Source organism: Brettanomyces bruxellensis, chromosome 9, assembly GCF_011074885.1.
Source record: "Brettanomyces bruxellensis chromosome 9, complete sequence".
Lineage (NCBI taxonomy): Eukaryota > Fungi > Ascomycota > Pichiomycetes > Pichiales > Pichiaceae > Brettanomyces > Brettanomyces bruxellensis.
Window position 1 is genome coordinate 1,626,307 of NC_054690.1, and position 24,616 is coordinate 1,650,922.

The 24,616-nt window shown below is 46.2% G+C and overlaps 8 protein-coding genes across 8 annotated transcripts; 5 read left to right on the top strand and 3 right to left on the bottom strand.

The window, feature by feature from the left end:
- Positions 1–1,084: 1,084 nt before the first annotated feature.
- ASN1 (asparagine synthetase) lies at positions 1,085–2,797 on the top strand (the record flags this gene model as incomplete). Its single annotated transcript, XM_041281093.1, has 1 exon — positions 1,085–2,797. The coding sequence occupies one exon, from the start codon at positions 1,085–1,087 to the stop codon at positions 2,795–2,797; it is 1,713 nt and encodes a 570-aa protein (XP_041138884.1).
- Positions 2,798–3,173: 376 nt separating this feature from the next.
- Positions 3,174–4,454, bottom strand: BRETT_002571 (uncharacterized protein; the record flags this gene model as incomplete). Its single annotated transcript, XM_041281094.1, has 1 exon — positions 3,174–4,454. One exon carries the CDS (start codon positions 4,452–4,454, stop codon positions 3,174–3,176), a length of 1,281 nt encoding a protein of 426 aa, XP_041138885.1.
- Positions 4,455–4,932: 478 nt separating this feature from the next.
- Positions 4,933–5,475, top strand: BRETT_002572 (uncharacterized protein; the record flags this gene model as incomplete). Its single annotated transcript, XM_041281095.1, has 1 exon — positions 4,933–5,475. One exon carries the CDS (start codon positions 4,933–4,935, stop codon positions 5,473–5,475), a length of 543 nt encoding a protein of 180 aa, XP_041138886.1.
- Positions 5,476–6,621: 1,146 nt separating this feature from the next.
- On the bottom strand, positions 6,622–9,075 carry BRETT_002573 (uncharacterized protein; the record flags this gene model as incomplete). The annotated part of the gene is made up of 1 exon (XM_041281096.1): positions 6,622–9,075. The coding sequence occupies one exon, from the start codon at positions 9,073–9,075 to the stop codon at positions 6,622–6,624; it is 2,454 nt and encodes an 817-aa protein (XP_041138887.1).
- Positions 9,076–10,819: 1,744 nt separating this feature from the next.
- Positions 10,820–12,697, top strand: BRETT_002574 (uncharacterized protein; the record flags this gene model as incomplete). Its single annotated transcript, XM_041281097.1, has 1 exon — positions 10,820–12,697. The coding sequence occupies one exon, from the start codon at positions 10,820–10,822 to the stop codon at positions 12,695–12,697; it is 1,878 nt and encodes a 625-aa protein (XP_041138888.1).
- A 501-nt stretch (positions 12,698–13,198) lies between these two features.
- Positions 13,199–14,959, top strand: BRETT_002575 (uncharacterized protein; the record flags this gene model as incomplete). Its single annotated transcript, XM_041281098.1, has 1 exon — positions 13,199–14,959. One exon carries the CDS (start codon positions 13,199–13,201, stop codon positions 14,957–14,959), a length of 1,761 nt encoding a protein of 586 aa, XP_041138889.1.
- Positions 14,960–17,293: 2,334 nt separating this feature from the next.
- Positions 17,294–19,324, bottom strand: ACS1 (acetyl-CoA synthetase; the record flags this gene model as incomplete). Its single annotated transcript, XM_041281099.1, has 1 exon — positions 17,294–19,324. One exon carries the CDS (start codon positions 19,322–19,324, stop codon positions 17,294–17,296), a length of 2,031 nt encoding a protein of 676 aa, XP_041138890.1.
- Positions 19,325–22,190: 2,866 nt separating this feature from the next.
- BRETT_002577 (uncharacterized protein) lies at positions 22,191–24,398 on the top strand (the record flags this gene model as incomplete). The annotated part of the gene is made up of 1 exon (XM_041281100.1): positions 22,191–24,398. One exon carries the CDS (start codon positions 22,191–22,193, stop codon positions 24,396–24,398), a length of 2,208 nt encoding a protein of 735 aa, XP_041138891.1.
- Positions 24,399–24,616: the final 218 nt, after the last annotated feature.

The following is a 24,616-nucleotide window of genomic DNA, read 5'->3' on the forward strand; positions in this document are numbered from 1 at the left end:
TAAAATAAGCAGCACCAGATACGCCGATTTTCTGACAGGAAACGGGAAAAGGGTGGAATTTCATCCAATATGCATTCAACCAGTACAGATATTGCTTTTATATTTGGCTTTTCCGGGATGGCTTTGTCACAATTGCGATATCCACAGTACAATCGGCGTGTCGCCACACACTTGCAAGGCAGCCAGTCGATCGACCGGACGATGGGCAGCAAAACATTTAGCGAGACACGCCGCGACATCATTCATGTTGCACGAAATTCGCTCGCGAAAAGTTTTCCGGGAAATCCTGATAATGAGTGATCCCGCGGCATTTTGGGAAAACGGACAATGCAAGTTTGATCAATTCTGTTATCGCGGTGCATTTGGATGTCCTTTAAAAGCAGGCGAGGTCGGTTTAGGTTGCCTGCCTGGTCGATTGGTTTTTGAATAGGGAATTTCAGGATGCGCGATTTCGTTTTGGGTGGGCATAAAGAGGAAATGTGCGTAGATAGAGGAAAAGCAAAGGGAGAAAGAGGCATGAATATTTGGTGAGATATTTGGTGAGATATTCGGTGAGAATATTCGGTGAGAATAAGACATAAGATTTAGCGTACAGAGTGCCTTCGTAGTGCCTTAATAGACATGGGGTTTTAGTGTGAGCGAAAGTGCAATTTACGGCATGCCCAACTCTAGATATTCGCATCCTGCTTTTTTGAAATGCTTGATTAACTTGCCAACTTCTGCGTTATCGCTCCCTGTTTAGAGCTTCCATTTATCGTATGTGTCATTTGCCTGTTTCTGATTTCACGATTTCAGTACAAATGGAACTCGGTTTCCATTGTCCGAGTGTCGTTTTTCTTTCTTCCTGATTAATGGAATTTTTTTCAAGTGTGAGTCAACGGAAAGTTTTCGTAGTGCAATTTTCCAGCATGATTTTTCATGGGGCTTAATTTTTCGCTGGTCTGAATTTTTTTCGGCGCCATCAAGCCAGATACCATCACTCAGATTAATACTCGCATCATCACTTCTCAAATCATCTTTACAGAAAAAAGCAGCTCTTTGGCAGCAGAATAGCAGACACAGCAGGCAAAAGACAGACAGAACCATGTGTGGAATCTTCGCAGCGTACCAGGTTCCGGATATCAAGGCTTTCAAGCCAAAAGCCTTGGAGTACTCAAAGAGAATCCGACACAGAGGACCAGATTGGTCGGGAAATGTGGTGGCAAACAACACGATTCTGTGCCACGAGAGATTGGCCATTGTCGGCGTGGACTCCGGTGCCCAGCCAATCCAGTCGGAGGACGGCCGGTACATCCTTACCGTCAACGGAGAGATCTACAACCACATTCAGCTCAGATCGCAGTTGAAAGACTACAAATTCCAGACGATGTCGGACTGCGAGGTGATCATTCCACTAGTTGAGAAGTACGGGGTGGACGCACCAAAGTATTTGGACGGTATGTTTGCCTGGGTGCTCTATGACAAGCAGACGGACAGAATAGTTGCCGCCAGAGATCCAATTGGTGTCACAACCATGTACATGGGACGGTCATCGAAGAACCCCAAGACGCTTTTCTTCGCCTCCGAGTTGAAGTGCCTGGTGGACGAGTGTGACGAGATCACGGCCTTCCCTCCCGGCAAGGTGTTCGACTCGAACACGGGCAAAACAACGCGGTTCTTCAAGCCTGATTGGTGGGATGAGGACCGCGTTCCGCACGGAGATGCCGATTACATGGCCATCCGCCACACCCTGGAGGCCTCCGTGAGGAAGAGATTGATGGCCGAGGTCCCGTTTGGTGTTCTTCTCTCGGGAGGCCTCGATTCCTCGCTTGTTGCCTCGATTGCAGCACGTGAAACCGCCAAGGCAATCCACGAAACGACAAACACCGAGGACTTGACCGGTGTGGACGATGAGGGCCATCTCCGGTTGTCCACCGGCTACTCGAAGTTGCACTCGTACGCCATTGGTCTTCCTGGCGCCCCAGACTTGAAGGCAGCCAAGAAAGTCGCCGATTTCATCGGCACAATCCACCACGAGCACCACTTCACTTTGCAGGAGGGTTTCGACGCCCTCAAGGACGTCATCTACCACTTGGAGACGTACGATGTGACGACGATCCGTGCATCCGTGCCTATGTATCTCCTCTCGCGGAAGATCAAGGCCCAAGGTGTCAAGATGGTTCTCTCAGGAGAGGGATCAGACGAGATCTTCGGCGGATACTTGTACTTCGCCAGTGCCCCTAACGCAGAGGAGTTCCACAAGGAGTGTGTCAAGCGTGTGAAGAACTTGAACTTGGCAGACTGCTTGCGTGCCAACAAATCGACCATGGCCTGGGGTTTGGAGGCCCGTGTTCCGTTCTTGGACAGAAGCTTCTTGAACTTGTGCATGAACATCGATCCAAAGTACAAGATGATCGACGAGAAGGCCGGCAGAATCGAGAAGTACATCCTCAGAAAGGCCTTTGACACCACCGATGAGCCTGGTGCCGAGCCTTACTTGCCTAAGGAGATCCTTTGGAGGCAGAAGGAGCAGTTCTCAGACGGTGTTGGCTACTCCTGGATCGACGGCTTGAAGGACTTGGCCGAGAAGCAGGTTTCCGACGAGCAGATGAAGCATCCAAAGCCTGAGTGGGGTGCCGACATCCCACACACTAAAGAGGCCTACTTCTACCGTGTGATGTTTGATGAGCTATTCCCATCCAAGGCTGCTGCAAGCACTGTTATGCGTTGGATTCCAAAGGCCGAGTGGGGATGTGCCGAGGACCCTAGTGGAAGATATGCCAAGATCCACGAGGCTTCTGTTGCAGATAACAACTGATTCAGATGGTGTAGACTCGCGATATAGCTTTTAATATATTTACCGTTGTTCGAATGTATCTTTGTGTGCTTGACGAATGCTGCTGTGAATACTCTACAACTGACTGTTTCTTCACTAGACCAGCTATTCCTTTTCATGAATGTAGTGTCTTTGAGACTAATTGTATGGACAGTATGATCAGACAACTCTGATCCACCTTATCAGACAACTTATCGAATATCCATATTAGCTCCCACATCTACTCTTCTCGTCTTACTCCACTCAACTAATACTTTAGCCTCAGTATACCAATTTATAGATAATATACACATTCCAGCCCAAACTCCATAATTTTCGCGGGCCATGTTCCTTTGCTCAAACAGCACATCCACTCCCCCTATATGCTTCCTATAGCATCGAAATCATCTAGTTTCGTCTCGATCACAAACGAATCAATAAACGGAAAGCCCCGAGCATCTTTCTCGTCCTTTGTCACAACATCAACATCATACTGCTCCTGTTGATCCACTTTCCCCGACTCTTTGGCACTATCTATCAAGTCAAATTCATCCTCCTTCTCTTCGTAGTCGATATTCTCCTCGATTTCCTCAAAATCAGGTGCAAGGTTGGACCATTTCTGCGGGTATACCACAGACCACAGGTATATGGTTCCGGAATCCATTCCAGTGGCAGCTATGCAGCATCTTCTGTAATTCCAATCAACCGATATCAATTCCTCTTTTGATCCCTCTAGTATTTTCACCAAAGACCCCATCTTCGCTTCCCATATGTATATATCGTGCGTGGATCCCAATGTTGACGCACATAGATATTCCGAATCATAGCTAAACTTTACTCCGTTGTATTGAATCTTGTTCACCACATCCTGATATTTCTGCTGCAGCTGAATACTTTCCCAGTTTGGTGCAACCAAATACTGCCTGAGTGTTTTATCACCTGCGTTGACAATCATCCGGCTGCCCGTGACAGATATCTCGATGCCCTTAATGTTGGAATCGCACACTTTGAAAGATCTCAACGTCTTAACGTTTGCTCTATCAATCACATTAATCCACCCTCGACTTGTACCTGTTATGATGTATTTTCCGTCTTTAGAAAGCGTGCAAACCAATGTCTGGTGTCTCTTCAGCCGTCTTTTCCTGTGACTTCCCTCTCTCTCTTCACTTCCTGAGCTGTTCACCTCACTATTTGCCATTACTGGCTTCGTGCTCAATTTTACAATCTTGGCGTTGTCCTTTTCACTCATATCGACAATAACCGCATCGTTTTCAAATAACGACGCCGTAAACTTGAAGATGTCATCCGGGAACATGGTGCTTCCCCATATTGGGGAGTCAAACACGACAGTTCTGATCGCAGACCCTTGCTTAAGATCCCACAAGTCAACTTTAAAGTCTCGCGATGAAGATAGTAAGTATCTTCCATCTTCAGACCAACAAAGAGAGGTAATTGCGCGAACATGGCCTCTTAGTATCAATATCACACTGTTGGTGTCCACGTCTATTATTACAATGTTTCCATCCGCCAGCCCAGATGCCAAATAGTCTCCTTTCCTGTTGAATTTTACACATGTCGAATATCCATACGAAAGAGTTTCCGTCAGCGTCTCTGGAAAGTCACTAGCCACGGCAAATGGGTCCAGCAATGATAGGTTCATAATTGTTGATATGCGAGTGTACTTGCCAGCTGTTCTTTTTGCCTCTGTTGGCTATACGATGTACTGAATTAGCTTGTTGTGTTTCTTTATTCCACTTGTATACCTGCATTTACATGAATGTTGATTTTCCCCAGCTTCTTTTTCTGGCTGTGCTCGGATCAAAAAGATGAAAAATTCGGCATTGACGTTATTTTTTTTTTTCTCTCTCTCTCCTACTTTTTCGCGTTTCTCTTTTTTTGTGTACATCAAAACTTCGAGAAGAGGTCAAAAAAAGTCTTCTCGATTGTTTCGTGCGCACACTTAACCTTAAAAAGAGTTAAAGAGAGCCTATATTTAAGTAGGCCATCCGGCATATTTAACACAGATGAAGAGTATATTGGGAAAAGCAATCCTATTGGTAGGATTCTTCCTCCAGCTTGTACAGGCATCGATTCATTTCTACCTCGAGCCAAAGCAGGTGAAGTGTTTCTTAAAAGAGATGACAAAGGACAGTATGATCGTGATGCGATACCAAATAGAGGCATCCGACGATAATGGAAAGACGTACAGAACAGGTGCACAGCAGAATTTGGACCTGCAGTTTGTTGTGGAGGAACTTTTCGACAATGATCATCGTGTTTCTAATCAGAGAGGAGGAGATGGACAATTTATCTTTACAGCTCTAGATACAGGCACACACAAGATTTGCTTGTCTCCAGTTACTGTTGATGGATACCAGCTTGCAGCCAAGTCGCGAATCAGCTTAGATGTTACATCTGGAGGCCAAGATATACTTCAAAATCCAGACACCAAGAAGTTGACTAATGAACTCAACTTGAGACAGCTTTACGAGAAGTTGAACCACGTCAAAGCGGAATATATGACGTTCCGGGGCAGGGAGGCGGCCTTTAGAGATATGAGTGAGGCTGTGAACTCCAGTGCTGTGAAGTGGGTGATCATCCAGATCATCGTTCTTTGCTCGATTGGATACTTCCAGTTGCACATGCTCAAGACCTTCTTTATTAAGGAGAAGGTCGTCTGAGACATGTATGCAGTAATGTTATGTTATATTTGACAAAGTAGTGGTGTAGAGTTTGGCTGCGGGTATGCTTTTGTTCTGTAAGGAGTGTGAATGATTCGATCTGCCCGTATTTTGAAAATGTTGCAACCATGTGCATTTGATTTGGTTGGGTGGTGATTTATGTAAAAAGCAGAATTTGTACTTAAGTGTTTAGATGTGGACTTGAAATTAGGTGGGTGACATCATTGTGAGTAAAGCTTTATATAGAGCTCTATGTAGAGCTTTATCTAGAGTTTTATGTAAAGCTTATCGTGAGTTCAAGAAAGAGGTGTATTTATGGTTGCAAGTATCAAGTTCTTATATTATAGATAATACCCAATTGAAGAAATGTGGAGGCAGTTCGAGTTTTAGCTGTGCGTGTAATAAAGTGGATAAAGCGATTTAATTGACGTTTGTGAGTAGTGAGGGAAGTGGAACGTATAATATCTGTAAGATTGCGGTAAGTTTAAATCAGCCTTTAATGGGAGAAATGGTTTAGTGGTACTTTGATCCATTTTAACATTTATAGGGAGCATTTAACTTTACTTGGTGATATATTTCATTATACTTTCTAGTGATGGTTCAGAATATGCATAATAGTGAGGTTTTGCTATGTGACTTAAAAATAAATGCTATAGTTTACTTCATAGCTAACTTCATAGCTCCATTATTATAATACAAATCCTTCCTGTATGAACTACACAGGATGTGTAAGAATATTTAAACTACAGTAATCGTCGTGTGAATAATTATGATGAGAATCATATATGAGACTTTGCGTTACACTTTAACACTGTACTAAGTATTTTGAGGAGTGTGTATAAGACCATGTAGTGTTCTTTCTAGTGGTAGCAGCTTGTGATCTATTTGAGAATGATGTCTTTGTTATTCTTCTAATATGTTGGAGTACTATTTTATTATTCTCCTATCAAAGCGCTATCTCATTATGCATTTCATTATTCTTCTATCAAAGCACTATCTCATTACAGTATAACATTTACACTACGCATAACCCACACTACACTGCCCAGCTAATAGTATGACTGATATTAGAAAGAAGCCATCGAATATAGTGCAAAAGTAAAAAGTGACGCTAAGCAAAGATCCAGCACCCGGCAGCTTCCAACTTCAATAATGGCCGTAGGACCCGTTCGTCTTGTATAGATTTGCAGGTTGGGTGGCCTCATTGGTGTAAAGACTGGTGTCCACACTTCCATCAACACTGGTCAACCTCTGGTGCAAGCCATAATTGCTGCTACTTGAAGGAATGGACACGTGGCCGGAGTCGGACTTCACAAAGCGGTCTGGAGGTTGCAGATCGCCGATTGTATCGTGGCCAGACCCCTTGCTTGTCGGGGAATTGGACGTGAGAGGCAAATCATCCGCCTCCTGTTTCTTGTTTTTCCGTGTTGTACCTTTTCTCGAGAGAAGACTCTTCCCCCGGTGAAGCGTGTCCTTAATCTTGAGCCCAAGCCTGCTGCCGGACCTCTTTGGCTTGTCGGCCTCATCGGCAACAAGCTCGGAACCCTCATCTTTGACCTCTGAGGCAGAGTTGGACGAATCGACGAGATTCTTCAACTTGTACATTTCAGAGGCCCAATTGGCATTGTGACCCTGAGCGACCTGGCCCAAGTCCAACAACTCTTCGGCACCATCCGGACCGTTGTATAGAGACTGATGCTTCTTACGGAAAGAGGCCCGGTCGTCCTTTGCGGGCGAAAACTTGGCATCTGGGTTTTTCGAGAAAACCACGACACAGGCGAAAAAGAGGATGTAGATGAGCAAGAGGAGGCTGAATGCGGCATTTAGGAAGAAGAACACGAGTCCCATAATGGCGGCAACGGCAGAGGGGGTGTGGAATAGTCCAGAGAAGAAGGTGAAGAACAACGAGTTGACCGTGTTGACACTGCTGATGCAGATGTTCATCACGTTTGTCGGCTTGTCAAGATACGGTTTCTGGATTCCCGTGTATATCGTGTAGGCCAAATCGAGCACGAAGATCACGAGTGCCTGGGTCTTGCCCGAGCCCTGGCACAAGGACACAAAGATGAACTTCACGAGCCAGTACAGTAGCATCACTCCCGCAAACCAGTACTTCTGTGCATCTAGCATCGTGTATAGGAATCCGTACTTTCCGAGGATGCGTGACTCCCCATACAAGATCGCTGCAGCGTTGTTGTGCTCCGCAACCGACTGCCGGCCGAACTTGATCACTTTGTAGCACGAGTACCCCATCGTCGACAAGGCCAAAAGTAGGAAAAAAACGGCAATCACGACAACTGCTGGCGAATCGACCTGAGTGAACTCCCAGAGAGAGAGGATGACAAGCTGGGGGAAACCAATGTAGATGTACCGCAACAAGGTGCCCTTGAGCGTGGTGTTCCAGGCGTAGTCGGGGGCGACGGAGCGGCGGAAGAGCGAGGGACGCTTTTGGTCGATTGGTGCGTCGATCGACTCGGTACCGTCGCGTCGACCGCGTCTCCCCCTGCACGCCAACCGGAACACGAGGAAGCCCGCGACTAGGACGTAGAGGAAGATGATGAAGAAGGTGAAGCCGGTGCAGACGATCGACGTGGGCTCTATGCCCGCCTTGTAGCCGACACGGATCATTCCACGCAATATCTTGAGAAACTTGCTTCCCTCGACATCGTCCATGTTGATGAAGTTCGAACTGTCGGGCTGGGTGGCTCGGCGGGCCAAACTGGAGCCACCGGTCACGAGCGTCGAGACAGCCGACCACAAGCCGTTGTTCATGACGTCAACGCCGAAATCCAAGGACCGTTGTGCCAAGAGTGAAAGTGTGGTTGATGTGAGGTACTGCGTCGGGGTTCCGCCGGTGGCCTGCACGTACCAGCGGAAGATCTTCTGCATGAAGCTGGTCTCGATGAGCCCCATCGACCATGCCAAGTTCTCCGACCACGCACCTGCTATAGGGGGGATTTTCTGCACGTGAAGCATCGAGATGATAATCACGCTCTGGAAGTATGTGAACATCGTTAGTGACATTGCCGACATCCGGGAGGCCGAGGCCGAGTTGCCAAAGAGGGAAAGCACACTCGAGATTAGCAACCCGATGCCTGCAACCACTGCAGTGGCCCATTTCGCACCAATATGGGAAACTGTGCGGCCGTTCGAGAATGAGCTCTGAAGACAGCCCACAGGCTCGTTTTTGCTGTTAACGATGATGATACGGGCCACTGCATCGAGGTCCGGGAACGTGAACGCGATCCCGGGGATCATATCCACGTATTTCTTGTCGATATACTCCACAGACTCCACTTCCATGGATCCTGTGAACATCGGGCAAAACTGCTTCCATCCGATCGAGCAGAAGTTCAACTCCTCCTGGATCACGTCGATTCCGTACGCGTACACGTCCACGTACGCGTAGATGTACCCGGACACCTCCGTCGTGATCGAGATATCGTACTTTAAGGACCGCTTATCTGGGTCGAAAGTCACTTTGAAGTAATGCGGAACAATCTTCGTGTTTTCCATGCACGTGACCAACGAAGTCGAGAAAAGCTGTCTCTTGGCCAATGCGGGGCACACCAGTGCCAGTAGCAGGGTCAAAAAAAGCATCATAAACGTGCTTTTGGACTATAACTCAGTCTATGCTTATCGTTGCTTCTTTTCTTATCTGTGCTTTATACTTTCTGCCTGAATGTCAACTGTTTTCTGCAGCTTTCGACACTTCTGCTTGTATACGCCAAATGTCCTTGTTGGCTCCAAGGTAAACAAGAAAAAAGAATGTGAAATATCGCTCTAAACTGGTTGTTCTTTCAAAGAACGAGTTATTCTCTTTCCAAACGAGAGATCAGAGAATGATGAAATCTTACAATATCGCACTGCACGCACCTGCAAATTGGGTGAGCCCTTGATCCTGTGTGTCTAATCCGTGCAAAAGCAAATCGTCCCTTCCGGATGAAACCCCTTTGTCTATAGTTGTGCTTGGATTGTGTAATCTTTGTAAAGAAAGTGAACTGGTATGGATATATCGACGCAGATAAAATGATCTACGAGCTGAAAAAAATAAAATAAAAAGAATAAAAAAAAGGAGGAGTGGACACGATAAAAAAAGAAACAAAAAAAAAAAAAAGCGCGCCGCCTAAGGGAAAAAGGAAGAAAAATAGATGTAAAAAAAAATTAAAATTCACAGGTTCTGGCTTTATACAGAAAGCACCACATTCTGCAAATTTCTCCTGTGCGATTTCTTGCATTTGTTACGTAGTTATTTCCCTCCGCTTACGTAGTCTTCATTCTGCTTACGTAGTCTAAATTCTGCTTACGTATTCCAAATTGTGCTTACATACTTCACACTATGCTTATCTTCACGATTACCTTCATACTTGCTCTAACAGCCTCGCTTTAATCCTTCTCCCCCATGCTTTGTCTCGCCCTCCGACTTGTATTAATTTTCTTCTTTCTGTTTTCGAAACAGACCATTCATTCTCAATTTCAGCAATTTTCTTCGCTCTTTTTTGCTTCGTATAAAACCGCGTTTCGCGCTTAGCCTCGTTCGCTCGCACAGCCCTGATTCACAAATGATGGATTCTGTCTTAGTAGTGTTATTACGTCATGAAACGGCTCCGCCTGGCAACGGACTCCTGCAATTGTGGAGAATACTTGTAGTTCGCATACAAGTCTTATCATCGCCAGCAGTCGGTTGTGTGGGCATGTATTTGAGAGTACAGCCTTAAAAGTATGAAATGGTGTCAGGATTTTTGTAGAAAATGGTTTAGGTGATCGATGTGGGGGTATTCTTGGTAGGAAGAGGTGAGACGGATTCGAAATGGCAGAAGTTGTTGTAATGCTTGAAGTGATTGAATTTGTGAAGTGGTGAAGTGGTTGAAACGACTACAGTTGACCTGTTAGGTGAGTATTTGCGGACAAAGGATGCTTAAAGAGTTGTTGTGATTAAAAGTAAGATGGCTGGAGTGTTGTTCAAAGTGCTGAGCGCATCCTATTAGTTCTTGCCGGCCTCTTTTCACCTTGAGTGCTGGTTTATGCATTGAGGAAGGCCGCAGAGATGAGCATATTGCATCCCTACACCATGTACGGGTGAGAATTTTCGCGCGGATTTTCGCACCGATTGGGAAGTTGCGAGGCCGCGCATCTTGTTGCCGGCGTCCTGCGTTATCTGGCCGAATCGGGAATATGCGTGATTTGGCCGGAAATTTTTTTTTTTCCAGATGTCAGTCCTTATAAAGATAGCAGTGGCAGCAAGAGAAAAGACAACATATTAGAACTGGTTTAAGGCAGGCATATTTTTACAGTAAATGCATTCTTTTGGCACAGACAAGCTGTTTAGTGGCAGGCAAATAAGATGGTATCAGAATCGGACCACAGCTCGCAGTCGTCAGAGGAAGTCCGACCAATATATTCAGAAGACCGAGGATTGCTAGAAGATGAGGAAGGGGAGCAGAATCTGGCAGATCTGACCAAGGTGACGTCAACCTCGATACAGGGACTTGTGGTGGGCAGTGTCCTTGACTCGATCAGCCAGAAAGGAGGCGATGAAAGCGACGAGGAGGAGCAATTGAGGCCTGTTCATAGTGCAAACTACAGTGCAACTTTAGCAAGAGCCAGAACTCAGGGCTCGGAAACACCGGAAAACCCGGACAACGAGGAGGGTGGGTTCCTGATCCCGGAGCAGAAGGCCAAGGTGATCATCTGGAGTCTCTTCTCGTTGAGTTTCCTTGCGTCGCTCGACGCGACGGTGCTCTCGACGCTCGTTACCGACATAGCATCGGATCTCGGTGCAATGCAGTACATCTCGTGGATCACGACGGCGTATTTGCTCTCGACGTCGATCGTCCAGCCGCTCGGCGGGCTCTCGGACATCTTTGGCCGGGAACCCATGCTCTACGGATGTCTCATCGTGTACACTTTGGGCTGTTTGCAGTGTGCCACCGCCAAAACAACGGCCTCATTCGTGATTGGAAGATTCTTCTCGGGCTTTGCCGGCGGCCTCACCACCTTGGGAACCATCATTATGAGTGACCTCATCCCGCTACGCCGCCGGGGTGTGTACCAGGGCCTTGGAAACATGTGTTACGGGCTCGGTTCGACTGTGGGTGGCACGTTTGGTGGCTGGGTCGCACACCACTTCGGCTGGAGAATGGCTTTTTGGTGCCAGGTGCCCTACGGCATCCTCTGCATCTTCATCATGGTTTCCACACTTAAGCTCCCGGCCTCCCTCATGGACCGCAACCCTTACTACCGGCTGCCGCTCTGCAAAAAGCTCCGGGTGGTCGATGTCCGGGGAATCGCACTTTTGGCCTCGGCTCTCACCATCTTCATTATCACTACCTCCTTCTCCTTCCAGAGCACTTTTGCGCTTTGCTGCATGGCTGGCCTCTTCCTGCTCGCAGTCGGCCTCTTTCTACACGCCGAATCTGTCGCCCAGGCCCCAATAGTGCCGGTCAAACTCCTGAAAGACCGCTCGGTGCTCGGCTGCTCGCTTTCCAACATGTTCGGCACCATGTACACGTTTGTCGTCATGTACTACTACCCGGTGTACCTCTCGACGGTCTGCGGGCTCAACACCGAGCAGATCGGCGTCCGGGTCGTGCCTACAGTGCTTGCACTCTCTGTCTCCTCCATCTTTTCCGGCTACTACATGAAGTGGACCGGCAAATACTGGACTTTCTCCTTGGTAGTCAACATCGTCGGGTCCGCGGGCCTGGCCATCATGTTGGCCTGCACCTTCCCCTTCGGCCTCAACAGGCAGATCTCCGTTGTCGAGCAGTACGTGCTCTGTGTGCCTGCTCTCATCTCATACTCTGCAATGCTCACAGTTACCCTTCTTGCCTTGATTGCTGCCGTCCCTATCCGGTACCAGGCCTCTGTCACTTCCATCCAGTACGCTTTCCGGGGCATAGGCTCTGTCCTCGGCACTTCTATGGGCTCGCAACTGTTCACAACTAGCTTGGCTAAGCAAATGACGAAAAAAGTGCTACAGGCACGTCCCGACTCCATCTCTGCACCAGAAGCGCGCAAGATCATCCGTGCCGGCTTGAATTCTGCCGCCTACATCCGGTCTGGGGCCCCGGGGTGGGCTATCAGGCCTATGATCGAGTCTTACGGTATTGGATGCTGGTCCTCTTTTACTTTTTCAACTGTTACTTCTGTACTCTGCCTCTTGGCAATGGCCACTATCAAGGAATACAAGCTCTACTCGACTGTCCGGCGAACCAAGTGAGCCGAGCCGAGATCTGCCCGACTCATTGTTGTCGATTGGACGAAAACGAAAGCTTATCTGTGCTTTAGCACTTACTAGATAAAATATATATATAATGCATGGAGAGAGATAGATAAGCGCCCGGTTCCGATGGCCGCACCCCGTGCTGCGCAGTGCTTTTTTTTTTTATTCTTTTTTTTTATTCTTTCTCGATTTCGCTCCTTCCCGTTCGGGAAGTTCCGCTTCTTATCGCTGATTCCCAATATACTTAACAACTATTATTCCGCTTGTGCTGTAGCAAAAGAAATCTTCCCGTTTAAAGTAAACTTCCTAATTGTGCTCAGGCCACCCGACAAACCGTATCTGGCAACTTTCTGATCACGGCCAACCATTTCCGGCGTGTCTGTTTTTTTGCTTAATACTTCAGTGTTCTTGTCAACATCCAAAAAGTAGTAATAGACACCAACAGCACTAACAGACACCAGCAAACACCAGCAAACACTAACAGCACGTAATCACATCATGAGAGGCCTACCAGAAGACCCAGAAAGGCAGACCCAGCACCAAAAGCATCGCTCATGGGTTAAGAAAGCTACCGCTGCGTTTTTTTCCGTGGTTCTCGTGATGATCGGCATCACAATTGCAGAATCATGCTTTCTGACTCCAGCAAGCAACAGGAGGCAGAAATCATCACATTTGAGCCCAGAAGAGGAGGCTTTATTGAAATCTAGGTGTCCATACATGGAGAAGATCGCACCACAGCCCGGATTCGAGAACTCGACGGTGTTTTTAGGCGACGAGTACAAGAAACACTCGGTGAAAGTGTGGGGAGACATGATCCGCATCCCAACACAATCATACGACCTTATGGGTCCCATAGATGAGGATCCAAGGTGGCAGATCTTTGCTGAGTTTGAGAAATACCTCAATGCAACCTTCCCGGTCTTCACCGAGAGGGCTGAGCTCGAACACGTGAACACATACGGGCTCGTTTACACTTTGACAGGCTCGGACTTGTCGAAAAAGCCAATTTTACTCACAGGCCACCAGGATGTGGTCCCTGTTCCAGACAACACTGTTTCCAGATGGACGCATCCGCCATTTTCGGGCCATTTCGACGGTCAATACATGTGGGGCCGGGGCTCGGCCGACTGCAAAAATACAGTGTCTGCAATTTTCGAGGCACTCGAATCGTTGTGCAGCCAGGATTTCCACCCAAAAAGAACTGTGGTTGTTGCACTTGGCTTTGATGAGGAAGCCAGCGGATACGTGGGGGCCAGAAACATCGGCAAGTACCTCGAAAATCGGTTTGGCAAGGATTCATTCCTGATGCTTTTGGACGAAGGTGGAGCCATCGTCGAAGATGTGTACGGAGTGGACCTTGCCTTGCCGGATACAGGCGAAAAGGGCCGTGTTAACGTTGTTGTCGACTTGGAAACAACAGGCGGCCACTCGTCTGTCCCACCACCACATACTTCTGTGGGAATCATGTCTGAGCTCATCACCACATTAGAAAGTTCTCCTTTCCCGCTCCAACTCGAGCCTTCCAGCCCATTCTACACCCAACTCCAGTGCATGGCCCGGTTCAGCAACAGCAGTATGCCCAACAGTCTTCGGGCGGACATCGTGAGTCTTGCAAAAGACCCCGAAGCGAAAAATAGAGTCCTCGAGTTACAGTCCAGAGACTTGTACACCAAGTACTTGTTCTCGACTTCGCAGGCTGCCGATATCTTTAATGGCGGGTCTAAAAGCAACGCTCTTCCTGAGCAGGTCAGTGCCCAGATCAACTACCGGATAGATGTCGGATCTTCCGTCAAGGAGGTCCAGGATAAGGTCGAAGGCATTGTGCGGCAGATTGCCCACAAGTATGGGCTTTGTGTCAAGGGATTCGGCACTTATCTGCAGGGCTTTGACCCAATTCCGAAGGGCGGCTTCACTTTATCCGTTACAGATGCATTAGAGCCTGCTCCTGTGACGGATGTGACCGAAAACCCGACTTGGGCTCTTTTGGCAGGCACTATTCGGCATGTTTTTGAGGACGACGGTTCGGTCTTGGGTTCTGCCAACCGTGAAATTGTCGTTTCGCCTTCCCTAACAACCGCCAACACTGATACCAGGCACTACTGGGACCTAACTCCGAACATCTACAGATTCAACCCTGTCCGTATGAACTACTTTGTGAACATCCATGCTGTTGACGAGCGAGTTCTTGTTGATGCTCATCTTGAGACTGTGGCCTTCTACTATGACTTCGTGCAGAATGCTGATTGTTTTGACAAATGATGTGAGAATGCGACGAGGTCTTTGTCGTGAATCCAACTTTCTTGAAGTGGAGCATTGACACTAAATGTATTGATTAAATTGTCCTTGACGACGATTGGAAATGTAGATGTGTTTGTAATTACCATGCTTTCTCTAAACGTACGTTGTGAGTGTGGAAATAGTACTGAAACTTATAGGATCATCAGAATAGCACTGTTTAGGTACCACTTTGGGTGAATATATTGTAACAAATGGAAAGTTCTCTAATCTTTTCGACTTGTTTTATTTCTTCTTTCTCTATTTGATGTTTCAAGTTCATTCATTTGATCTCCTCAGATTACTCTTGGTTGTTGCTATAAGTTATCAATTCTCATTTTTTGTTGTGTCAAAACGATGAAGCTCTCGAACAATGCTCAAGTAAGGAAAGATGGTATTGTTATATCATCTGATTAATACGAGAACTACATCTATATAAGGTGAAGATATTCCTCTTTGTATAACATTAAGCAAACTCTTTATTACATACTACAATAAATATCGAAGTACTATATAAATCTGGTAACACTAACTTTAACATGTTGTGGTTGCCGGAGCATGATAATAGATCAATTGCTTTGGTTTTCGTATGATACATTGTTGTTCTCGGTGTAGCTAAATATTTATGTAGAGTGCATTCTACTCTACATTGAGGTGCAAGGTTTGATGGTACGTTGGAATACAGTTGAATGTAATTTGACCAATTATCTTGATTCTATGAATGAGTACGAGAGATCTGAGAATGCAATTAGAAGTGAATCTTATTAATGAACGTTTTTTTTGATATCCACGTGCAATCAAGAGAAAAGGAATAGTGCTAAACTGGGTATGGATTGGATTAACAAAAATGTGAATAGTCTTCAATGCTTTGCATATATGGGTAAGCGTTTTTCTTCAATATATGGATGCATGACAGCGTTTTGTATTATTACATGATCGGGTAATAGATTTACAGATATTGATATTTATTAACTATGAATGTGTCTGTAGAAGGTTGGTAAAAGTTCTTTTGGCTGATTCACATTGATGTTCGATTTCATAGCATGTTGCTCTGTCCACTGTACTTTAAAGCCATCCTTGTCATTTACTTTCACCGTCTTCTTATTTATTGTCTACTTTTTCATTCACTTTAATGTCGATCAGAAACACATTTATTATTTGCTTTCTTGATCGTCCTGGGATGTATTTTGTAATATTCAACTCTATCTTCATCTTTATCTCCATCTAATTGTTATCAACATTTGGCTGCCTTCTAAGTTCCATGTTGCCATACTTTTTATCATCATGTAGTCTGACCTTTATCATTATTAGCATTATCTACATCGTTTCTGCATTTGCTTTCATATAGTTTTTGAAGTAATTGATTATTCTATACACTATATTGATTCATCTCACACCTGTATCTCTATTCATTTATTTGTCTACTTTGATGTATTTCTCTTTTTCTTCATACATTATCATCATTAATCTGCTTGGTTCTATTTCCATCAATTTTCTGACTGTCTTTGTTTTGAACTGTTGGTGTGCATTCATATGTCCATCTATTTGATCCGGTCATTTATTTTGCATCCGTATACTTTCCAATAAGACATTTTTTATATTTCATACTGATCTGAGGTGTTTTACTATATTTTCAGCATCTACTACGGCTATGCATACAGATATTAGTCATCCTCAGCTCGCTTTATAATTGCTTTCTTCATTCACTTCACAATTGCTTTTTATCACCTACTTCATATACTTAATTTATTTCATAGTGATCACAGGTTTTTATTTTCTTCTATACTTAATTTGATAGTGATCACGGGTTTTCATCTTCTTCATAAACCTAATTTATTTTATAGTGATCACAGCTCTTATTACATTCATCATCCACTTTATGATCATCTACTTCATCTACTTTCATCTTCATCTACTTCATCTACTTTCATCTTCATATACTTCATCTACTTTAATCATCATCTACTTCATCAACTTTCATCATCATCTGCTATCTATCGAAATGTATATAATACGGACAGTCTGTATGAACTAACAGAATGAGATTAATCACTATATATCGGTAAGATGAGATTCCTTAGTTGCTAGAATTATCTGAAACTCTAGTTAACCAGTGAGCTCTCTGAAAACCTCGGTATTGCTATTTTCTGTTATCTACTTTCATCTGTTTTCATACACTTTCATACACTTCATATACTTTCTTCACCATCTACTTTCTTCTACTTAATCTACTTTCTTCTTAATCTACTTGATCTACTCCATCTATTTCATCTACTTCATCCACTCCATCACATCAAATAAAATATATTAAAGCAATACTCACTGCGAAGAGTGCACAACATGAATCAAATGGTCGACGACGTTCGGGTTGCTCAACGTGGAAACATCGCCGAGCTGGTCCTCCTCGCCGGCCAAGATCTTCCGAAGGATCCGGCGCATGATCTTGCCCGACCGGGTCTTGGGCAAGTCGTCCACCAATAGGACCTTCTTGGGGGCGGCGAAGGGCCCGATCTCACGACGCACCGTGAGCACCAGGTCCTTCTTGAGGGCCTGGACGTCCGCCTGTGTGCCTGGTGGCTTCTCCTTCAAGGCCACGAAGGCTGCCACAGCGGACCCGGTCAAATCGTTCGGGTAGCCCACAACGGCACTCTCGCCGACGGCCGGGTGCTCGATGAGCGCAGCCTCGATCTCGGCGGTCGAGAGCCGGTGGCCCGACACGTTCACTACATCGTCTACCCGACCCAAGATCCAGTAGAACCCGTCCGAGTCCCTGGCGGCCCCATCCCCGGTGAAGTACAGCCCGTGGTACGGCCGCAGGTACGTGTCCAAGAACCGCGAGTAGTCGTGCCAGATGGTCCGGGCCATAGACGGCCACGCGGTCCGCACGCAGAGCACGCCCTCGGCCCGTGGGCCGCGCTGCTCCTCCGCGGTGACTGGGTTGACGATCACCGGGTCGATGCCGAAGAACGGCAACGAAGCGGACCCGGCCTTCGTCGGGGTCACACCGGCCAACGGGCACACCAAGTGCGACCCGGACTCTGTCTGCCAGTACGTGTCGCAGATGTGTGCCTTGCCCCGGCCCACCTGCTCGTTGTACCACTGCCAGACGTCCGCGGCGATCGGCTCGCCCACCGACCCGAGCACCCGCAACGTGTCCAACTTGAACTTCGCGATGTACTGCGGGCCAGCCCGCTTCAACAGCCGGAGGGCCGTTGGTGCCACGTAGAACTGCGACACCCGGTACCGGTCTACGATCTCCCAGTACCGCGAGTACGAGGGGTATGCCGGTGTGCCTTCAAACACCACCGTTGTTGCCCCATTCGCCAACGGGCCGTACACCACGTACGTGTGGCCCGTAATCCACCCGATGTCCCCCGCTGTGAACACTGTGTCCTCCTCATGCACATCAAAAACGTACTTTGTCGTCAAAAGTGCCCCCAAGAGGTATCCCGCCGTCGTGTGCTGCACACCCTTCGGCTTGCCCGTCGACCCGGACGTGTAGAGCAAGAAGAGCGTGTCCTCCGCGCCCACGGGCTCCACCGCCGTGTACCCGGAGTACTTCGCCAACTCCTCGTGCCACCACACGTCCCGGCCAAACTTCCACGGGATCTCTCCGTTGCCCGTCCGCCGGTAAACGAGCACCTTCCGCACCCGTGGGCACCCTGTGAGCGCGTCGTCCACGATCTTCTTTGTCTCGATCGTCTTCCCGCCCCGCTTCGACTCGTCCGCCGTGATCACCACCCGCGAGTCCGCGTCATTGATCCGGTCCCGTAACGACGCCGAGCTGAACCCGGCAAACACAACCGAGTGCACCGCCCCTATCCGTGCAATCGCCATCAACGTCACCACCGCCTCTGGTATCATCGGGAGGTACACCGCCACCGTGTCCCCCTTCCGCACGCCCATGCCCTTCAACACCTGGGCCAACTTGCACACCTCCTTGAGCAACTCCCCGTAAGTCACCACTCTCCCCTCCCCGGGCTCGTCCGCCTCGTACACGATCGCCGGCTTCTTCGGGTCCTTCATCGCCCACCGGTCCACGCAGTTGTAGCACGCGTTCAACTGCCCGTCCACAAACCACGCTGAAGGCTCCCCGTTGTTATCCCGGAGCCCTGGCGCCTCCGGCCACTTTGCCACGCTGAAGGGCCTGATCCACTCCAAGTTCTCCTTCGCCATCTTGCCAAAGAACTTCCCTGGCTCCGTGATCGACTCCTTGTACATCTTCTGGTACTCCTCAAACGACGATATCCAAGGTTTCGACGGATGCCTCTCAAAGAATCCCTTTGGCACTTCCATTTTCTTCTCGTGCAGGAGGTGCTCGTTTTCGAGCGGTTGCTGTTCTGATGCCATGCTTAGTTGTTGTTGTTATCACTTGTTTCCTACTAATTGGCCTGCCTAACTGCTGATAAATCAATTAATTAGAATCCCTCGCGATCCCATCCCAAATTCCAAATTCCAAATTCCAAATTCCATGCCGATTGCCTCCCTTTTATACTTTTGCCCGATCCCTTTTTTCCCTGTCTTTTTTTTCTATTGTTTGGTCCTGTTACCCAATTAATACCGTGAGGCTAAAATGTGGAGCTTTCACCTACTTCCCCATTTGTGCAAGCCCTACGCAAATCACATTTTCCTCTCCTTCCTCCCGCATCCACCTGTAATTGCATCTTCAAATCTTCATACTTTGTTTAAAATATCGTTTACTGTTAATTCGTGCTGTTCACATCCATCCAACTCATACTTTGCTGCTTACAATTATCCCTCCCTGAACGATTCGCCCGATGGGTCAGCGGAAGAATGTCTATAAAAATGGGTCTACTTTTTCTCCGCAGCCCGCTTCCCAAAAAAATGACTCCGAACTTCTCCGTTCTCCGCATTTGGCTTTGACGACAATCCAACCATATTTTAGCCCGAACTTGTCTCAAAAACATTTCAAACTAATGAGGAGGATGTCAATTGCTGGCTTGACAAAATTAAAATTATCATAAATAATCAAAATTTGGTAAATGTACATGGGTCTGTTCCCCACATTTTTCAGTGCTTGGCTAAATTTTGTGAATACAGGATCAAATATGTCAATCAATCAATCAATCAATCATATTAAGGAAACACGGATCTCAGTGTACTTGTACCCATTTTGCCGGATTTAAGCCGGAAATGTAAAGTATGAGATAAAATGTGGTGCACTAATAGAAGCAAAAGTAATGCAGCTTCGCCATAATTAATTAATTGGCTTAGGAATAACTCGAAATACATGGTATCGGAATACCATTTTTGCACATGTCATGTTGAAATTTTTGAAGTAATACATGACATAACCTACATCGCAAGAGCAATAAAATACTACAGTTAATTGATCATAAATAGTCCTTCTATTTAGTTCTTCTATTTTACATACATAGCTCTTCTATTCAGTTATTCACATATTTCTTCATAAATAGTTCTACTTTCATTTCATATATTTCTCCGTACCACATTTTCTCGATTAGCTTTTCTCATTTTTCACCAAATCGTTTCCCGTCAGGCGCTAAAAAGTTCTTACGACTAAACGAGAAAGAGGGGTCGGTGTGGGGTTGGAAAGTAGCGTTTAAAAGGGCGGATTATTTAAGTGTAAGGATGTATGCTAGATATGTCTTTGTTTACTATTGAAAGATGTGAGGCTTGTAAAAGGAAACATTTTCTTTCGCGGCGCAAGGATTTTCACGCGGCAGAATACCAGTAGAAGTTATTTGTCTGAAAGACAAGATATTGGATTTAGCTTTCGGGGATAAACACACCAAATGTAGAATTTTGTCGTCCAAATCTGTAGCTTTTTATTCATTGATTGGATGAACTAAGTTTTTACCTGTTTTTATCTTTCCCTGTATTTTCTGTTTTCTTTTTAAAAGGTGCTCCCTTTCCAGTACGTCATACGATCTGAAAAGTGAAAATTTTTACTAGATCGGAGTGAATGCACTAGGATAAAGCATATTTGTGGTAATTGTAATAAAATTGTAATGTCTGCTTAATAAATATGATGCGATGGCCTTGGCAGTCAAATTTAGCATAAGAAGCTTAGCATGGATAATTATTCCAGTAAAAAGTGAAAAAACTCTGAAAGCAGGTAAGTGGTGATAGTAAAAATGCGTTTTTTATAAACTTACGCATGTCTTAGTTGAGTCTGTATATTGCCGATGCCCAAATCTGGAAATGGTGCAAGAGATAATGATTAACGCACAGGATTTGTTTGACGAGGGAGATCCGTGCTATGAAAAAAAGATGCTATTTATAACAACGAGCGAGGGAAAAAATTTTTTGAGATACATGAAAGTAATGCAGAATACGCGCAACATATGCAATTAATATATACTTACAGTAGTTGGGGATAGATGTATTTGAATTCCGGATTAGAAGATGAATTGGGATGCAGAGGAGGCTGAAAGGTGATTTTTTTCGATGAATGACCTCATCAGATTGGATTACAGAGATGGGTGGATGTTTCCGCCCTTCCCGAAAGATTTCTTCTTTATATATAGCACACGCTATGTTTTTTTGTCTGATCTAATTGTCCAATTTTTTTATACAGCGAATATTTATTGTTTTCCTAGTTAATACTCTTTGACATTTCCCAACTTTATTCTTTCCCGCACTTGCTTCTAATTTTTCTCCATCGTTAGGACCAGGTTACCGTTCTGTCAAATTCCTTCGTTTTTCTTTTTTTGCAATTACAAGTTGAGACAGACATTCAAGTTGCATTAGGTCATAGCATAGGTCATCGCAGATTTGGCGTTTTTGGTTTGTTTGCATCTGGAGATTTGGATATTAAGCAAGTTCAAGGCTATTGGTTAGAAAGCAATAACCTGAAGATAGAGGAGAGAGATTTGAATCATCTTGCATTAGTTTTTGTTCTGCACATCTTTGATTGTTTACGGTTGCATTTGCGACGGTTTTGCCAAGAAAAGTCTGTGTTGAGCGTAAATTAGGACTTAGCTGCTTAGGAGAGCTGAGCAACTAAAACAAAGTTGTGGGATAGATTAGCATAATCAAATTGCATTGTATTGAGCACGTTAAAGCGATTAAGGCTGTTTACATTAGTTTGAATTAAGATATCGCTTATCTCATTACTTTACTTCACTTGAGCAAGTCATACTTCATTATTTCATAAGACACTTCATTATTTCATAAGACACTTTATTTCATAAGTCACACTTCACTACTTTACTTATCACTCCACTACCAAATGGCATTCACACATATCGTCAAATTGTTGGCAAGCATACTATTGCTTGGGTTTGCATCGCTCGCAAAAGCTGACGGCAAGTACTTGAAGACAAACTCGTTGCTCACGTGTATGGAGAACTCGGAATTCTCGAGTACCTACTTCTCGGTGACTTACTACCCGTCCAATAACTCGATCTACTACGAGATTGACGGTTCGTCACTCATAACGGGAAAAATTAAGGCGACGTACAGCATCATCGTGTACGGATTGGACGTGTACGATGGGGAGTTGAACCTCTGTGACTTCAACATCAAGACAATCTGTCCAATTTCGGCGGGTCACGTGGATATCTCGGGCACGTACAAGATCTCGTCATCGCAGGTTTCGAGTATTCCAAGCATAGCATACACAGTTCCGGACTTGGATGCATACGTGCAGGTGCACGTGTACAGTACGGACGATTCGGACTCGAAAACAATGCTTGCATGCATGCAGGCGACGCTCTCGAACGGCCGAACTGTGCAGACGCGTTATGCAGGGTGGCCAATTGCGTGCATTTCCGGTTTTGGACTCGCGATCTCGTCGTTTGTGTCTCTTTTCGGCCATTCGGCGACAGCATCGCACATTGCGTCCAATGCAGCATCTTTGTTCATCTACTTCCAGACTTTGGCAATCCATGCAATGATGGGAGTGGCAAAAGTGCCACCAATAGCCGCAGCCTGGGCCCAAAACTTCATGTGGACTCTTGGAATCATCAGGGCTGGATTCATGCAGCAAATGTTGTACTGGTACATCCAGGCAACGGGAGGTAGTGTGACGTCCATTCTTACGAACCAGTCTGTGATCTCGATCTCGGTGCAACGCAAGTTCAGCCACCTTTTGCACTCGTTATTCAAAAGAGCGGTTTCTGTGGCATCCGGGAGCACAATCGACGTTTTGGACCAGACCAGCCTCTATACGACAAACGAGGATGACGTGGGCTCGAAGATCTTGGTGCTCCGGGGAATCCAGCGTGTGGCATATCTCGCCGGAATAGAGATCTCGAACATCTTCATGACAAGCATCATCTTCTTCCTATTTGTTGGTTTCGTGCTCATCGTCTTCGTGGCCCTCTTCAAAGGCGCAGTCGAGGTTTTGGTGCGTTCCGGGGCGCTCAACCCGGGCAAACTGTCCGCATTCCGCAGCCACTGGGTGTCCATCATCAAAGGTCTTCTCTACAGGCTCATGAACATCACCTTCTCGCAGATCAGCTTGATGTGCATCTTCGAATTCACCAGGCACGATTCTGCTGGCTGTGTGGTGTTTGCCGTGGTTATTGGCCTCGTTGTCTGGGTGCTAATGTGCTATTCTGCAATTCGAATCTTGCTCACAGGTCGCAGGTCCATCCACCAGCATAGCAATCCGGCATATCTGCTTTTTGGAGACGCCAAATTCCTCAGCAAGTACGGCTTTTTGTACACGCAGTACAAGGCTGGGAAGTTCTACTGGACGCCGATCTCTATGGTGTATCTATTTGTGCGTGCTTTGCTCATTGCCGTGCTCCAGGACCACGGAAAGATTTGTGCCTGCATGATTTTCGCAATCGAGTTCCTCTACATGCTCGCGTTGATCTGGAAAAGACCCTTCATGGACAAGCGGACCAATTTGTTCAATATCTTCATCGCCATCGTCAACTTCATCAACTCCATCTTCTTCATGTTCTACTCCAATGTCTTCAACCAGCCATCTGTGGTTTCCTCTGTCGCGGCAATCGTCTATTTCGTCTTGAATGCCGTCGTTGCCTTGATCACCTTGATCATGACAATTGTCACCTGCACCCTTGCCCTGGTCCACCGCAATCCCGACTCTCGATATGCTCCCTACCAGGACGACAGAGCCGCTTTCATACCGAAATCTGACAACCGCAAGAGCCAGGCCGAATACGAGCTTGAAGCTCTTGGTGCTGCTGCCATGAGAGGCCACAATAGAGACAGTATGCTCCCCGATAATGATGCCGAGATCAAGTTTGACACCACCAACAACAGGGCCTCTGGAAATCCGTTCAACATAGATGAAAATGACAACGATGCCCGGTACAGTTCTCCCGTCAAGAAAGACGCTTACTATAACGGTTATTATTCGGATGCCGACTACCGGGGGCGACGAGGGGCCGCTGACAGCTCGGCGAGCAACTCGAATGAAGCCTTCTTCCAAAAGCATGCCATGAATCAGAGAAACATAATATGAGATCAGTTCTGGGGATGCTTCACGTTATTACTTTTTTTGTTTGTTTTTGTCTTGCTTTATATACTACTGCCTATATCTCTTTCTGGTCCTTTCTTTATTCCACCTGCCTGTTTTTTTGTCTTGTTCGGTCGTCGTGCTGCTTATATACTGTATTAATATATCGATACTGTTTGTCTGATAGCCGCTGGTATTTCTATTTTATTTTTTTTTTTTTTTTT